The sequence below is a fragment of the Ascidiella aspersa genome, chromosome 8, assembly GCF_963924565.1.
Source record: "Ascidiella aspersa chromosome 8, kaAscAspe10.2, whole genome shotgun sequence".
NCBI lineage: Eukaryota > Metazoa > Chordata > Ascidiacea > Phlebobranchia > Ascidiidae > Ascidiella > Ascidiella aspersa.
In genome coordinates this window covers 10,561,928-10,579,340 of record NC_139454.1, presented here as the reverse complement: position 1 = coordinate 10,579,340, position 17,413 = coordinate 10,561,928, and the positions used below count along the sequence as shown (strand labels likewise).

General features: G+C 37.8%; 1 protein-coding gene across 1 annotated transcript in view; it reads right to left on the bottom strand.

Moving 5' to 3' along the window:
* Positions 1-17,413, bottom strand: part of LOC146136050 (uncharacterized) — a 47,829-nt gene that overhangs the window by 11,241 nt on the left and 19,175 nt on the right. Inside the window, exons 11-18 of the mRNA XM_083396140.1 lie at positions 17,043-17,272; positions 13,604-13,676; positions 12,374-12,524; positions 7,849-8,046; positions 5,395-5,558; positions 3,095-3,197; positions 2,595-2,698; positions 33-187 (exon numbers count right to left, since the gene is read on the bottom strand). Of these exons, the coding sequence (XP_083252266.1) occupies positions 33-187; positions 2,595-2,698; positions 3,095-3,197; positions 5,395-5,558; positions 7,849-8,046; positions 12,374-12,524; positions 13,604-13,676; positions 17,043-17,272 (1,178 nt within the window). The remainder of the gene's footprint in view (positions 1-32; positions 188-2,594; positions 2,699-3,094; positions 3,198-5,394; positions 5,559-7,848; positions 8,047-12,373; positions 12,525-13,603; positions 13,677-17,042; positions 17,273-17,413) is intronic.

Genomic DNA, 17,413 nt, shown 5'->3' with positions numbered 1-17,413 from the left:
TAACTCCAAAAACACGCGATGTGGACACTTACTCTTCTTCGCATATTCGCTGCTTGTGGAGCGGCTTCATCTCCTCCTGGACCGTCTTCTTGATGAGCGAGGCGATGTCAACAGGAGGAGGTTGCTCTTCGGCTCCCGCTCCTCCGAGAAGTTCAACTGCGGAGTGATCCGGACTCTCGGGTTCGTCCTAAGGGAGGAAAGAAGAATAATGACCTTAAAAACTTCTACCTCACAGCAGATGGGGAACACACAATAAGACATGAAAAGCAAACAATACCTAAAGCAGAAAAATCTATAAAAAAACGTATCGTCTGAATAATACCTAGATCTGTCGGAATAAGGCCTAAACTCATCGGAATAAGGGCTACATCGGAATTAGTTCTAAATTCATCGGAATAAGGACTAAGTTCATCGAAATAAGGCCTAAATTCATCAGAATTAGTTTTGGATTCATCGAAATAAGGCCTAAATTCATCGAAATAAGGCCTAAATTCATCGGAATAAGTCCTAAATTCATCGGAATAATGCCTACATTCATCGGAATAAGTCCTAAATTCATCGGAATAATGCCTAAATTCATCGGAATAAGTCCTAAATTCATCGGAATAAGGTCTAAATTCATCGAAAGAAGGCCTAAATGGCCAAAATAACGCCCGAACCTGCGGGTAGAGGGTATGGGACGATCAGGGGCCATCGACCTGGCATCGGCCGTTTTGGTGACCACGTTTCAACGCCCTAGTCTGACCGGCACAGGATTTTTGGTCCTGTTTGGGGTTATTGGTGGGTAATGGGTTGGGTTAGAAAAAGGGTTAGTGTTACAATTATTAGGGGAGTTAGTGATGTAATTAGGGGTGGGGTTTGGGGTTATTTAAATTGTTGTTTAGGCCTGATTCTGACTACATAGGTCTTATTTCGACGGATTTAGGACTTATTCCGATTTCGACGGTACTAATACCATTTGGTATTAATCCTATTTTGGCCTTATTCCGAATTGTGTTTTATTCTGACGTTGCTGTTGTTCTTATCTCGGTCTTACAGCTGGAGTCAGGCTTACTGCTCACCTGAAAAGTCAAAGTAAATGGTAAAAGCAAGATGGCAATTAGTGTTTCCGCTCTAAGCACACTGTGCACTCTCTTCAATCGAACACTAATGCCATTCATTTGTTGATAAATATGTATTCTACAGGATCTGGTCATTGCTATATGAATCATATTGGTTTTTAAAACTTTGATTTTTTAAATCTCATTCTTACACCTCATGTCAATTGTATGTAAACTATTTGGTAAACTATTTGGGTGGTTTTAACAATAGTTCGTTGGCGGCTTGACTTTTTAATTTGCATTCTTTTTTTGCAAACACAGGTTTGATTTAATGTTGCAAAGCGTCTATTAATGGAAACATAAAGAATTGAGATTAGACTGAATACTTATATATAACCAAACAAAAAAAGATCAAATACAATCAGACTGCTGTAAGTGTTCAGTCAAATCTAAATTATTTATGTTTCCAATAATACTCAAACAAAAATGCTTCACTCAGCTATGTTGATTTGTTTTTTTTTATCGCGTTCGAACTGCAAGACAAATTGAGGCTCGTAAAGACTAATGTAATGTTTTTTGTCTTTAATAAATTTGAAAAAAAAGAATTACGTTTCGTACCTTCGCGGATACCTGCAACATTAAAAGAAGCAATATTAACAGGCATCACAAATAAAACACTTACGTCTAAAAAGAGTTTACACCCGCTCTACTCCTAAGTTGATATCCCGTTCGTACTTAAATCCAGTTGCATATCTGTATGGGCACCTAAGGCTAAGGTTCAATTTTCTGTTCTGTCTTTTGCCGCACTTCGGCATTTTAAGGCCTTCTAATTGATAGATTAGGGCAGTGGTTCTCAACAGGGCTGCCGCGGCACCCTGGGGTGCCGTTTCTATTACGGAAAAATCTTGTAAGGGTGCCGCTAGCCATAAGGGGCTACGAAACACTGAATTAGGAAAAACAGTGACTGAAAATATATACAGAATTTTTAAAATAAAACGCGGCTTGAGCGTTTCAAGGTTTTGGTATTTAGACAACCGAAAAACGTCAATTTTGTATTTGTGTTCTACAATGCCAATGCTGAGAATAAGTAATTTCGTTTTGAGTTATAAAGATGAGTTATCAAGCTGCGGGTCATTTTACGGTAATAACTTGAGTCGAGTCATATCATGTTTAAGACATGAGTCATTACACGTTTTAAGCAGTATCAAAGCCCAAAATAATACCGAAATTCAAATTGATATTTAGTCTTTATATGACAGTCAGGTCAAGCCTCCAGAAAAACGACCGAGTCTAATTTTTAGACTGTGTAATGTGTGACTCGCTGTGCATTAACAACTATGTTGTGCATATTGTTAACTTTACTTCCCCTTAATGTATTTTTTTTATTTGTATTTTATTTGTCCTTAACTTTCATTTCATGCATGCCAGTTTACTTAATATAAAGTAGTATAATATTTAACTCTGTGCACTTGTGTGCAACAAGATTCTTCTCACCAATGGTGGCTTTGTGAAGATAAGTTTAAAAAATATCACAAAAAATGTTTAGCATCCCACCTCTTCCCGTTGTACGTCGTTCTCCTTGATAAATGTTTCGTCCAGGTTTGCGGGAGGGTCGCATATCACAGGCGGGGGCAAGGGTTCCGTATGTGGCGGGTTGGCTGGAACATGGAGTTAAAAATATATAAGGTCAGCTTAAAAAATTATCAATCACTTGATGTTAAGATTAACATAGTGATTTTCTATAATAGGTGAGCATTATGACATTATAACTATAATTTTTGATGGGGTTGTGCAAAAATGTAAACAAATATTTCATTTCACTGAGACGTTTTATTTTGTGGAGTTTAAAATATAATAGCATGTGAAACTTTCCTGCCTGTATTAAGAGGCATTTATCATTGTGCACGAGTTATTAAAAAGATGGTTTTCACACACTGACTTATTTCTGGGAAACTACCATACTGAATAACTCGGACACTCGCATCTTTCCTTTATTTAGCTCATGTAAAGATAATAGAATATTTTATTCTGAAATGAGTGGCTGAAAAACTTACGCCTTGTAATGGTTTGGGGCGTTGGGAGGTATATCACCGGCTCTGCACGTACCACCGGCCTCGGTGGACTTTGTGGAATATAGATGGGGATAATATGACCGTCCTGAAAAAGATAGCAAAACGTTAAACAAGTTGACAATTGTATAACTATATTTTCGGGTTAACCTATGTACATAGCAAACTTATCGATGGATTATAAATAGAGAGAAATGTAATTCAATACGTCATCTTTACACGTCATCACTATGAACTACAATTACAAATTTGAAGATAGTAATAACAAAATGTGTCAAAAGGAAAAAGGTTATTACAAAAGAATAATTAAACGTTTGTTTTCTGTTTCTGGGATTGTATAAGTTGATCAATTATTTAAAAAAAACATTGATGTTAAAGGACTCAACAATATATTTTCAAACTTTAGTTTTGTCATCTAACATTGTTTTCGATGGCACTAACCCAGGGGTGTCCAACATGAGGCACGCGTGCCAAATGTGGCACGTAACCTAACAAAAAATGGCACGCAAGCTTGCCCTAACCTTTGCTTGTTTGTGGCTTTTTTATGTTCAACGAATAAGTATTAACGAAGATACGTGTTCAAGAATTGGAAGACGACGCTCCAGTTGACCTCAAGTGGCCCAATAAAATACTTGAACTGCAATCTTTAGTTTTGACGGTTGCCATTGTTTTCGATGGCTATTACCTTGAATATAATTTGCTTGTTTGCTGTGTTTTATGTACAACTTATTTTTATTAACAAAGATACGTGTTTAAGAATTGTAAGCTCACGCTTTAATAAACTTGGGATTTTTACCACCGAAACCCGATTCCGATTTAGCGTTGCCAACATAAGCGGTTGCAGCTACAAAACAGCGCGCTGATGCGGCGGGGTTTCCCTACAGCTGGAGGTGCTAACCTTGTTTCTCATCACAGAAAAATTTTAGCGTCACATAAACTTTTGCCTCCTTTCGGTTCGTAAGTTTAACTTTTAAGTGAGGTAATTTGACCCTATATCGCGGTTATACATAACCTGTTTCATAGTTTGATATAAACATAGTAGCAGTTGCGAAAAAATTATTTTACAAGAAACAAGACAAACTTTCCTTGTATTTGACAAACTTTTCTAAATTTGCCTTAATAATTTAATTCTATTTCTAAATGTACCATGTGGTTATTTGACCCTATATCGCGGTTATACAATATACATACCCTGTTTAATAGTTTGACATAAACATAGTTTGGACGGAAGTAGCAGTTGCGAAAAAAATATATTATACAAGAAACAAGATATACTTTCCTTATATTTGATCAATATTTCTGAATTTGTACTAATAACTTTAATTGTCTATTTCTAAATGTACTAACATAAACACTGTTGGCAGTTTAAAATACTTTCTCTAGATATTGGAGACCAGATAAACACAACTAGCCGTAATGTGGCGTTTGTTATTTAATGTTTTTTTACGAGCAGGCGTGCATTTTCTTGCGTTATCTTTGGGGTATAGTGCACTACATGTAACAATATATTGCGTAACGCTCGGCGCATGTCCAACAAGTTGCCACTCCAGCCCAAAAAGCTGCAAAAACCCGAATGATTTACTTGTTACTTTTCAAGTCTTTAATCAGGGTGGCGAACGTTAGTTGCAAAAAGCGTTTCACAGCAATAACGTTTAGCGCATTTTGATCGCTTTTAGGCGTTTGAACGCCACTGGAAACGCCACTGGCCAACATTTTTTTCTGGTAGACGTGCGATATTATAGAACACTATTCTGAGTAGGGGATAGTATACAGAGACAAGGTTATTTTAAAATGTGTGTGTTTCAGATAGAGGTCCACTCAAAGGGGAGGCAGTTTATATAACGAAAATCGAAAGAGTATTTTCAATCAGGAATGAAATTAATTTAAGTAGTTGACAGGTAAAAGTCGGTTATATAACCTAATCGAAAAAAGGGGGTTATGTCACACAAGAAGACCTACAAAGCAATAATATCTAAAGTAGAATAATCTATTATACCATAGTAATAAGACCAACGACATATTAAGCCAAGCATATAGTAATACCAACGACAGAATAAGGTATAATTCGTCTGAATAAGACCTAAACCTGTTGGATGGCCGTTTAGGTCTTATTCCGACGGATTTAGGACTTTTTCTGATTTAGACGTTAATACGACCATTAGGTAAATTAGGTATTAGTTCAGTTTGGTCTTATTTCAAACCCTCTCTTATTCCGATGTTGATGTTGTTCTTATTTCGGTATTATTACCGGGGTCCTTCCAAACGAACCCCTTTGGTAGACTTACACATATACCGGGGGGCTTCATCGGGATGGCGGTGGGGATCAGGTGGCCAGGCACTGCTTCGTTTAACGACACGTTTTGCTGTGGGTTCGGGTCGAAGTAGAATGAAGGAAAGTCGTCGGCTTGCTGAGGGGCGGTCTGCACTTTTTCCGAGCGAACATGATTTACTGAAACCAGAGAAAACACCTTGGATGCTTACAAGATCGGAAATGCATCGAACGTCAAACTGAATGTGTAAAATATGCAAATACATCCTCGCCCTAACACGTAAATGACGACGATGACTTCAAATGGGAGCAAATATTCTTTAGACTTTCCATGTCTTGGTCAAAGTGAGTCATTAATAACGATTTCGTCTTCGCGTTTTTTCTCTTTCGCCAAAATATCACCGGTAAATGTTCACGAGGTATGTGTTTTATTTGTTCAAAGTTAAAACCCTCTTAAAATTTTAAAATTCTGTCCTAGGGTTGAATTTCTACCCGGTATAAACGGTATCTAATTAAAAAAAAATTAAAATGGTCTTGCAAGACTGTGTAAGATACGAATTTAACACATGTTGTTTAAGCCAGCATCCTAACACAGATGACAAAAAAGGAAGATGGTTGATGGCTTATTGAACCTTTGGCCTAAGTTAAAAGAAGCCCTAAATACTCCCGCGGTAAAAACCCATTTCTTTGCTGACGCTATACTCAAGGGATTTGCCAGCGACGTTTAGTCTAGCCGCGATGACCTCATCAAGCTGACGTCAGGGGAGTGTAAACCAATTCTTAGGGGGGGGGGGGGAGGGCCGAGCTCAGCTATAATACTAACTATAATAGTTTCAAGGTTATATATGCTATTCGCCTGCAATTAGGTTGAACATTTTGCTGCATAACAAATTTTTAATTTTTTATTGCGATTTAATCTGTTTTAAGCCAAAATTGTTTTTAAAGTTGCGAGCATACCATATCTTTTTTTCTTACTTTCTAAAACAAACACTTTTTACGAAAGAACAATATCCTGTAAATTACAGTTTTAACTATCGATAAATTGTAAAAGTTATCCAGCTACCCGAAAGTATTTTTTTAACACGCTTTTTAGTAAGAACAGGTTGGCGCAGTTTAGGAACCGTGGTCTTACTTATGTTTAGTCGACGAAAACGAATTGTTTATGGTATAATGTTTACTTGACATCCAAGGGGGGGGGGGGGGGGGGGTGGCGTAATTGCCTACTACCTAACCAGGCAGGCAGCCTTAGACGCAATGTTTACAGTCTGAGAAATCAATAAATCTATATTCGAGCGCGCAGGGAAAAAACAACGTACGAACACGATTTATCTTAACGTCAACTTGGTCAAGATTCAAGCAAAACCACAAAGGTTGTAAAAGAGATCCCAAAACAACTTTATTCAACAAAAGCAGAATACTATAGTTACGCAAAAAGCATCGTCAACTTGGTCAAGGTCGAAAGGTCTCTTTGAAGCGTGGGTAGCCTTGTTGCGCGACCTTTTTTTCACATTTCGTTCTATTTCTAGTGTAAATTAATTAAATTAAAAAGAGTTTGGCCTTAAACCTGTAGGAGGAATTTCCTACAGCGAGGAACGTATACTTGTTTTATAATGGCACGTATAGTTCTGATTTTATCAAAGCATAGCTAAGAAAGCATATTGCGTAGGCGGCCACGCGGCCTGTCGTTTTAACGGTTGTCTATGAGCTTGAGTATGATACCACGCCATTCATGGGCTGTTAATCGGGTTCTGCAGTTTTTGTCGTTTTTTTCGGGTTTTTTATTATTACCACGAAAACGTTAATATCGTCACGTTAAACAGGAGTTAATACCAAATCGGTTGCCGGAACTAGAATGTGGAAAAATTTCAGTTTTTTTCAGAATTTACAGCAAACTATACGTTTAAGCCGTTCAAGGTTAAGTGCAGATTAAAAACACAGGATCGTATGGTATGTAATAAATGACCGGGTGTTATAAGCAATGTATAATGGTGTTATTATAAAATTGGTAGTTTGTTCTTGAATATACATCAAAACAAAAAATTGAATGTTTCGCAGACACAAGTAGTTATAATTAACCTGCTGCCAACCAAAGCGTTTCTGCTCTTAGCAAACCAGCATTCTAAATCCTAAGTTTGCACAATTCGATTATGCCAACTCCAAATGCATTCCAGTTTTATTATGAACTTTTCACGTTATTTTTAAAATACCACGGAATTTTTAAGGACAGATTTCGCGTTACCAAGCTTTCTTTGGAATTTTTATCACTTAAAGCAGTGATCCTCAACTTTTTATGGCTTACGGCCTGGAACAACACAAATTAGTTGCATCAAAAAGCTTACGAATTAAGCAAAAATCACATACTTCAAAATCTCAAATACCAATCAGCACCACTGAGCATTCGAAATAGCACACCAGGGCGCCGCGGCACCTCAGTTAAGAAACCACTGACTTAAACTATAAAACAAGTCACCGGCGATATTCTCCACAGCGCGGTCCATGCGAAACTTGAGGGGCGTCGAGCGCTCGCGACGAACCGCCTCTTGTGACGTCACAGTCGAACGTCTGACGTGGTACGCGGCCTTTCCATAGGTGTGCGTGGACTCACGCTCGTCGAGTCGCCTCTGCTCTGGATTTTTTTCCTGTTTCCTTGAGCTTCCTGCTGACGTCACTGGGGCAGAAAAAGAAGTGAACTTGTCAGCAATCGATCCATTAGAAATAGGTGCATTTCTAAGCAAGAAAGTAGATGATAATTAGGGCATCCAAGGGCAGAAAAGTTTGACTTTTAGACCTTGAGGTCGCGGCAATGCACTAATTGAATTTTAAACTACCGGCGTAGAAAAATTGAAAATATTCGCTGAAAAATCACAAAAGATAACAAAAACCCAAACGCTAACCCAAAATAATGTGCGGTAATTAATTATTTGAACGCTGGGGAAAAAGCCAAACTCGTTGGGCATGAGATAATTTTTCATCCAAGGTAAATAGGATTCTTACGTCACAAATTGATGTCACCTAAAGCGTTTATGTAATTATTAAATTAACGCATAATACTTGGGTTAGGGTGCTGGTTAGCGTTTGGGTTAGGGTGGGTAAGATGAAACCTAATCTTCTTATTGAGATTTGTTAAGTTGAATTAGTGCATTGTCCAAGACCTCATAGTCTAAAAGTAAGACTTTTTGATCCTTTGGATGCACTAAATGTAGTACACGCTTTTGCTTAGAACTGCACTAATTTCTGACGGATCGGGTGTTGTCAGTGTTGTTCAGAGGAATAAGGTGACACTGTATAAAGAAAAATTGTATTGAATTCAGGTACTTTGAGGTGATGAAATACGGTTGTACGAAAGCTTGTCGTGGATTCAATACAATTTATACAGTGCCACCATCTATTTGGAATTAGACAAATACGGCCATTTACAAAAAAGTTTTGTTTCCCCCCCTTCAATATGTGAAAATATGGTAAGAAAGATGGTAAAAAAGAGTTGCTTTTTTCAAGACAGAGAACGCCTAAACAGCGACCAAACTGACATATTTGCGGCTGTCTCTTTGCGATTATTTGACGAAACAGCTTGAGAAGCGCGAGACCTTCCGCCAAAGTAAAGGGCGTTTTGCCAAGCAAATGGCATCATCATTTTTCTATACGAATAAATAGTAAAAAATATTTAAAATGTAAAAATTCTGTTGTTAAAAACATACTGAGCTTGTTTGATAAACTCCCACAAAAAACTGTTGTTTGTGACATGTTTTTTTGAAACGAAGTCATAGAAACCTGTTATACCCAAACTTAGCGGTACTTTTTTAAACATGTTTCGATTTTTTTCGTATTAAACATTCGCGTCTTACTAATTTAATGCTACACGTGTTTAATTATACACACATTCGGTCGAAAAAAGTGAATCTTTAAGCGAAGCAGGCAACATAATACCCCATTTCCAGTTTTGAATTGTCGTCACTATAAATAAAGTGATGAAAAACGAAAGAGATGAAATATTAGGCTTAGAATAACCTGGCCGAAGGCTGGTGTCTGTACAAAATTGTATTTTGACTGCGCAGTGGCCTTGCTCCAATGCGCTAAATTCGATGGATGATTCATCAGGTCACAGGGTTAAATAATTAAAGTAAGCCAACTGAGAAGGCGCTCTTCTTGGCCATAAAAAAAAGCTATTTGTAATAGCGCAAAACGGCAGGTCATTGAAAAGGCAATTTGTCACAAGGCCGCTTATACGTTTCTCCAATATCGGCGACGTATACTGCCTTTAGTTGCGCTATTTTTGTCACCGCATACCCTTCGAGTCAGATCTATCTAAAAGCGGGCGCGCATACAAAGGCTTCATGGATTTATGCCGTTTCGCTGCTAATGAAGTATGTGGCCTAATTTTATATTCTGGTATACGTCGCCTATTAGATCGCATAGGTACTATCTATAAGTAATTGTATTTTTAGAATTAGAGTTGTGCCTACTCTAATCCCAAACTCTTTGATAGTTATTACCATATACTATACTAACAGCAGTTCTTTGAATTATATATATGAGCAGGCAGTTATTACCATTCCATATAATCAATACAGTGGGCAACATTGAACAACCAAATAAGATTTTGTTATGCTTGTTTGTCGACCTGCCCCCTGAGCCTTTGTGACTCATTCGGTAGAACTACGGCCTATGGCCTGAGTTTGAACCTTACCACAGGCTACTTTTTTTAGCCTAGCCCTGTTTGCATGAAAATCCTTAATTGAGCGACTTATTATATCGACGTCACACGGTGTAATACTCAAAAAGCGACAATTAATTTTTCGTGGGCATTTTTTAAGTACAAGGCTTCTGATATCACCTTTTCGAGACGCATTCCACTGTATGATCAGTTAACAACTATGTCACACAGGCAATAAACCATGCCGCGACAATAAAATTAAAAAGTTTTTTTGTTTAAATACTGTGTATAGTACACATCTACATTTATGAATAATTATATGACAGACAGTTCCGTATTGATTGTGAAAGTTTTTTTATGTTAAAGTTTTATTTAATAATGTTGCACTGCAAAATCGCAGTTTTAATTCGTTAATAAAATGTTGTCAGTGGAAATGACAGGAGTAAAAAAATTACATGGTTTAACCCACATCTGTATAACAAATTTCTCTCTCAAATGCCCGAAACGTTTTTTAAACTTGTTTTTCAATACGGCAAAAGTTCGTTTTAAACATCGATATTTGGTTCAAAGGGACGTTTGCGACTTCGTCCTTGGCACTTTGTCGGTAAATGAAGCGAGAATATCCCACGTAAGTCAGAGAGAAGCACTTGTTTCAAATATATTCGGTCGAGACATATTAGCATAAGTAATCTTTGGTTCATTATTGTTGGCCGGTTTATTCGTGCTTAATTGAGTTGCAGAGTTAAAATCGCTCGTTTTTAAGGTCAAATCAAAATTCGCGTTTATTTTACAATCGGCACCATAGTTTTTTTTTCCTAATTTTGTTTCATAGGGGTTTTAAATTTATTTCGTTATATTTATAACGTCACAAAATGCCCGCTGATGCGTTGATTTTATATGTGAAACAAGATATATTTAACATTTGGTAGACAATACTTTCCCATTCCTTTAAACATGCGAAAAAATTAAACTCTTTCGCATATGGGGAATGCCCTTTATAGTCCGGTCGGTTTCGTATAAGGCAGGTGTAGTCAGACTTATGTTTGATTGCGATCGACTAAAATATTTTTAGGGACTCGATCGACTGGTTCGGTAAAAAGTAATAACAACACTTATTAAACATTTTGAACGTTAATTGCATTCCAAGCCAGCGATGGACGTTAATTTGTTGCGTCAAAGAACGCTTACGCTTTATTAGGCTTATCCGCATATAACAATGGGTGATTTTAATGTTCCGCTTGTGTGCGAGAGCTATACTGCAATGACGTAAACATATTCGACGCGATCGACCAGGTGAAAAGTGGCGATCGACTTTTGGCGGCCCACTAAGTATTCATAAATTTCATAAGGCAACCAATATTGAACATTACTTGTACGATTTGCCACTTTCGTTTCTTTCGCCGAAAACGTAGTAAAAATATCAAATTTTATACAGAGGTATGGGTAGTAAAGGCTTCTGCCGAAAACTTATAATAAACCAATACCGCAATTGTACTTACATTTTCTAAGAATAATAAACGCGATACGCAAATAAAATAAACTGTATTACATTGAGCGGCCTCTCAAAATGAAGGGCGACATGAAACTGGATAATTTGTTTATATAACTTTATGCTGAGGGGCATTGGAGCACCCTAAGCACCCCCAAACCCAGCGTCCATGATCTTCACCGATACTACGCCATAGGATCAAGCATTGATACCACGGACTGGTTTCGATTTCGGTGTTGTGAGGTTTTCGACGGAAAATTTCAATCACGGATATAGAGCACGGTGTTAGCGCCTAATTGCACAAGGAACTGAGTGGAATTACTTCTTGTAATTTAAATGAAATGTTTTTGTTGAAAGAAATTTTGGTAACGGTCATGTCTGTAGACATAAATCCATAAACTATCTAAATGCGTCGTTTCGAATTCACGTAAGGGAAATATTGTTGGGAATTATGTTAGTAGTTGGGTCCTTGATTTTAGACATTGTTGTGGCCGATCAAGCACACTAAAAAAAAATAAACGGGTCGCCAACCATGCACACGTGGTATTTTTCGCAGCAGTGCGATTTTGAGTCATTTTATTTAAAGCACACGCTCGATAAAGCTGTAAGGGCGATCAGTTCTACAGAAAAATGGAAAACCACTTTGTTAACAAAGGCGCTGTCCGACACGCTTTGAATGCCATTATGGAAAGCAGTGCTTCTCAAACTATGGGAATACTATACTTGTAATCATTTTATTGCTGCAATTGAGTTCAGACACGAAACGGAATTACCGCACGACGCCCGCGTTTGTGACAATTTGAGAACCACTCAAAGCATATAGTTGCAGTCGGCGAAAAAACATTCAAGGCTTACCTTTTTCTTTGCGTGGCTTTGGAACGCCCGAAGTCCCCTTCTTCTTCGTCGCGGCTGCTGCACTCGTAGGAAGTATTGGTTTCGCTTTCTTTGCCGCCTTGAAGCCTTTTCGTCCCGCCGTCGGTGCCGGTTCGCTCACTGGTTTGTTTTCCTTGATTACAAAGTTTACATTCGTCAGCATTTCTGGTAATTCCCAAACTTACTCCCTACGATTTTTTCTGGTGATTCCCAAAACTTCGAGCCCCGAAAGATTTTTTTTAAGCATGCCAAAATATTCAGGATCGCGGGATTTTTTTTAATTTATTTGTTGTTGTTTTGTTGGCTGCTAACATGCATTCAGTGTTTATATAAACTTTCTATACTATTAGTAAGAAATGTTTGTTCATCATGCTATCATTTATTTTGTATAGTTTAGGTAAATACATTCTTTTTTATATTTTCATAGAACAGAATCACAACCAGAGGATAGCTGACAAGATAGAGGTATTTTTCTGCTCACTGAAATGTTAGAACTCTGATGGTCGTAGGATGTTTGCCTGTTGGTGATTCTTTTTGTATGGCGTTCGATGTTAACAAACTATAAAAATCTGTCTAACTATCATGCCACTGAGCTTTTTGTAGTTTCGCAAAAATAACCTACTTGTACTACAAATAGACATGCAGGCAAGCATGTTAGACTACAACGCACGCTATCTTCATCAACAACCGATAATATTATAGCGTTAATGTTTAGTTATTGTCCTGTAAAAGAGGAGTACTTTTGATATTTAATACTGTAATTGGTGGAAAAATGCGGCAACAAATTGTGATTGCATTTTAGGGAATGCCCCTTAATTGATTTCCTTTTAACGAACAATGGTATTTATGATGTAACAGTAAACGTTTGTATTAATAGCCCAAACTTTATAGTAATAAGTGATGACCCAATTAATCTAGGAATGTATTTTGCTAAATTACCAGTTTTTAACTGACTTTCAAAGTCCAAAATGGCACACATTAAACGAAATATACAGTATTTTACTGGAGGGGCGGAGTACCCGCAAGTTTATGCTAGCGGTGCTCGGAGTACCCTAAGCACACCAATCTCGGCATATAAATACATATACTCACTAATCAGTTTTCTTAGGCACCAGCGCTAGTTATAATGGCCCGATTCCTCGAATAACCAGGTCCAATGACGCACATGCAAATGTACATTGACCTGTAAGAAAAGAGAAAAGGAGCACCTACCTTGATTTCCAGTACGATTGCTTTAATTTGCTCGTCCACCAGTTTCTTGATACGATGCTTGCCTTTTTCTGACCTGTCAACATAGTAATCGCAAACATGTTTAATAAAAATATATAAATATATATATAATAAGCTGAAACACTTTAGGGAGTAATCTCCGGCAAACAATAAATTGTAAAAGAAAGATTCTTGCTTTCGTGTCAGATGATCTGATTCATTCGAATTAGGAAACTGACGATGCCTAATAGGCGAAATAGATATTTCTGTAAATGTTTAAGAAATCATTTTATGGTCTATTTGTTTTTATAAAGATATAATAAGTTATAAATTTCATAATTACAACAGGGGTACTAATATTCGGCAAACCAGATAAAAAAAAAGATTTATTTCGTAAAACTAGTGAAAAAATATAGGAAATATTACTAGTGAACACTTTCCAAAAAAATAAATCAAAAAAAATACCAAGAAATTACAAAACTTAAAAAACGCTCATTTTTTGGCAAATAAGAAGAATAAGAATATAAAAAATGTGGAAAATAGCTCTATAATCACACAGGCATCTTAACGAAAACATACCGAATTTGCTTAATCGATACAAGTATTAACTTGAACTATAAAACTTTGTGCAGATTTCGTTTCGTTTAAAAGTAACACCTTTCATTAAAAAAATACACTCCAGTACGTATGTCTTAATTCAATAAGGGTGCCACGAGAGAGGTGATAGACTTTTGCTTCAACCGCAAAACTGATATCAAGTGGTTTTATGCGTCAATGGGGAGTCACATTTTTTGGTAATTTGGGGAGAATTCTTGTTTTGGACAATAATCAATCGAGAAAACTGTGTTTTGGACGCTATGTTGATAGAAGAACCAAGGACAGCACCGCCAGGTTTGTTTATTTGCATTTTGAACGGTGACTTTTCGGGGTAATCGGTTGGGAAAGTAAAGGACGGGTACGACCTCGGGCCAGTCGGGAGAGGCGAATTTTTTCGACGCAGCCTTCTAACGACGTTTGTTTAGCGGTTATCGACACCGCGTGTTTGTTTTCGGACGCGCGAGACGGTCGCAACACACACCGGACCGCAGAACCAGGCCGGCTGCAACTTTTACGCCCGTCACACTTTTTTAGCGTTGTTGTTTTTGCACGGGAGTAAGGCGAACTTTCCAGCGACGACAATTGTCCAACGACAGCTGCGTTTTCTAATTCTAAACGAGGCCAGACAAAGGTTTTGGCGAGTCTCTCGTGTAACCTTCGCTGCCGTCAGGGTAGTCGAAACGATTCTTTTGTCGACAATTTCAAGTGAATGGATTTATTAATTATATCAATTTGACAACACCAGTCCAGACAGGTTAAACTCATATTGCGTCATCGACTTTTACAGCGAAATCCCGCCAGGTGCCTTGCCTTGCAAAAAAATTACGTCTCGTTTTATACGAGTGCGCTGTTTGCGAAAAGTGTTAAGCACGAATTGCAAGCGCGAAGCGTTCAGAAACAAGCCTATACATGCGTCAGCACAGCCTGGCTGGTGTGTGACAAGCACTACAAGCAAGTTATGCTGACTGAAACAAAAATCGCGTGCCGGACGGCTCGGGGCCTTTCCGTAAGCAGCGACGCCACGCTGTTGACTCAACGATAGGGTACTATTCGGAGCAGCGCCTTCGGAAAAGTCGCGATTAAATCGCTGTAGAGCCGAACAATAGCGAAACTAAGCGGCTGTATAGCAGCGACCGGAAAATTCCCGCGCTATTTTAGGAGCTCGCGATGCCTGTCGACCGGAAATTCGAGCTGGGTGACTTTCGAAAAGTTAAGATGCACAGTTCGCCCCGACGCGATGCAAAGCCGTAACGCGAAAAGGTTTTCGAATCGCCGCTTCATGCAAATTGCATGGTAGAATCCTAAGGTTTTCTACAATTATAGGTTTCGAATGAATCTATAATACCGAATCGAGAATATCGAATTCTTGTATATTTTAAATTAATTTATTTTTAACTTTTATAATTTTATAAACAGTAATTAATCACAATACTTTTTCTAACAAATCATATAGTAATCGGTAATTTAAATTACAAATGATTTACATTCTAAAGAATGCCATTTAAAGCAGTTGTTTAAATTGTGATGCATGACTACACATAAAACAAAAACATAAAAAATATGATAAAAAAACCTGTTTGTTGCCCCAACCTAAATTTTTGCCGATATAGTAAGTGAAACACAACACAATAAACTCTTCACAAGTTCATTTCGTTTTATAATGTATGATTTAGTTTTACTTTAGTAAAATCTTAATCAATAAGCCGGTTAAATAATACGCTACAAAGAAAACAAAGGTACACTAAAGCGTTACTATTGTTTATCAACTACGTTACTGCGCTAGGCGTAACCTAGCTGAATATTGGCCTCAAGTTGACCTTTGGTAACCCCGTAGAGAAATTTGTTCAAGGCCAGCACGTTATACGATGGAATGTTACTTTTGCAGATTACTGTATTTAAGGAAATTGTGAAATCTCTGCATTGGCATTACGCGTTAGTCTCTCTCCAAATAACACTTGATTGACACTTAACTATTAGGAGATGCTGGTTATCGAATCTAGTTTGGATTTGAATCTAGGGATCTGACATTTTACTTTGAACATTCCTAATGGCGACATAAAATTTCCTAAAAGTAAGACCAATCTGCTTACCTGGATTATCAGACAGGAGTTTAATTTCAGGACAAACACCTGATCAAATCGATTAACTTCCAACTTAAACGTAATAGTTGAGAGACAATTTCATTTTTAATAATACAGCTAATTTATGAATTATTAATAACCGTTAATGAGCACTCGCTTGCAAGTAACCAACCTTTTAAGATCACAAAGTGTAAAAATAAGTTTTGTGTAACAGTCAGGAGTGGGAAACATCGGCACAATAAAGGATCTAATAGCATGACACCAAAAACGGCTTGCAAAGAGATCAAGAAGTTTCTTATTTATTTTATTATGTTCAAACTCTCGGTTAATTACGCCTGTGGTATATTACCATGGAGACGTTTGTATTTATGTTAATGATGATAAAAGAGGGCATTTCTATCTAAACATTGTAAGCACTCCGTCGTTGTTTTCAAGGCGACAAAATTTACAATATTTGACATGGAATGCATTAATGTTCGGTGGAATGTCGTGCAACCACGCAAAGCGCGCGGGGAGAAGAGTCTATATAAACCACAATATAACACAGTTTATGAAAAACAAGGCCACGACTGATAGATCATACGAAGTTTTAATAAACCTGTCGAATTGACGTTCGGTGTATATCAGCTAAATCGTACCCTGCACTGTCCTGATCGATAAACACCAACGCGCAATAACACCTGATGAAGCTGTTTACTGCACTGAGGCTATATACTGCCGTGGCGAAACAAAGTGTCCACCTAACCAATAATCTAAACACAAACCTTAGAGATGTCGGCGAATCGACACAGTTGGTTAGCGATTCGTTGGCTACAGTGAAGAGTGCGGTGTCGGCGTTAGTATGTTGGACCGTTCTAAGGTTCTGGTCAAGCAAAGACCGGACCCTGGCCGCCTTTTGAAGCTGCTCCTTGCAATCGCCCGCCACTCCCCGGGCAGGCTGCACAGCGTCTTCCGATAGAAGACGGACGTCGGCAGACGAAGGAATGTGGTTTGGCTTAATAGATGGAAAAGTCGGTGTATTTTTTGTCTTGTTTTTCTTAAATCTTGTTAGATGACAAGCATAATATAAATACTAGAGCTATAATAGAATTTGGCTTTAGGGATTCTTAAACTGGGGAACAAGTATTACGGGGTC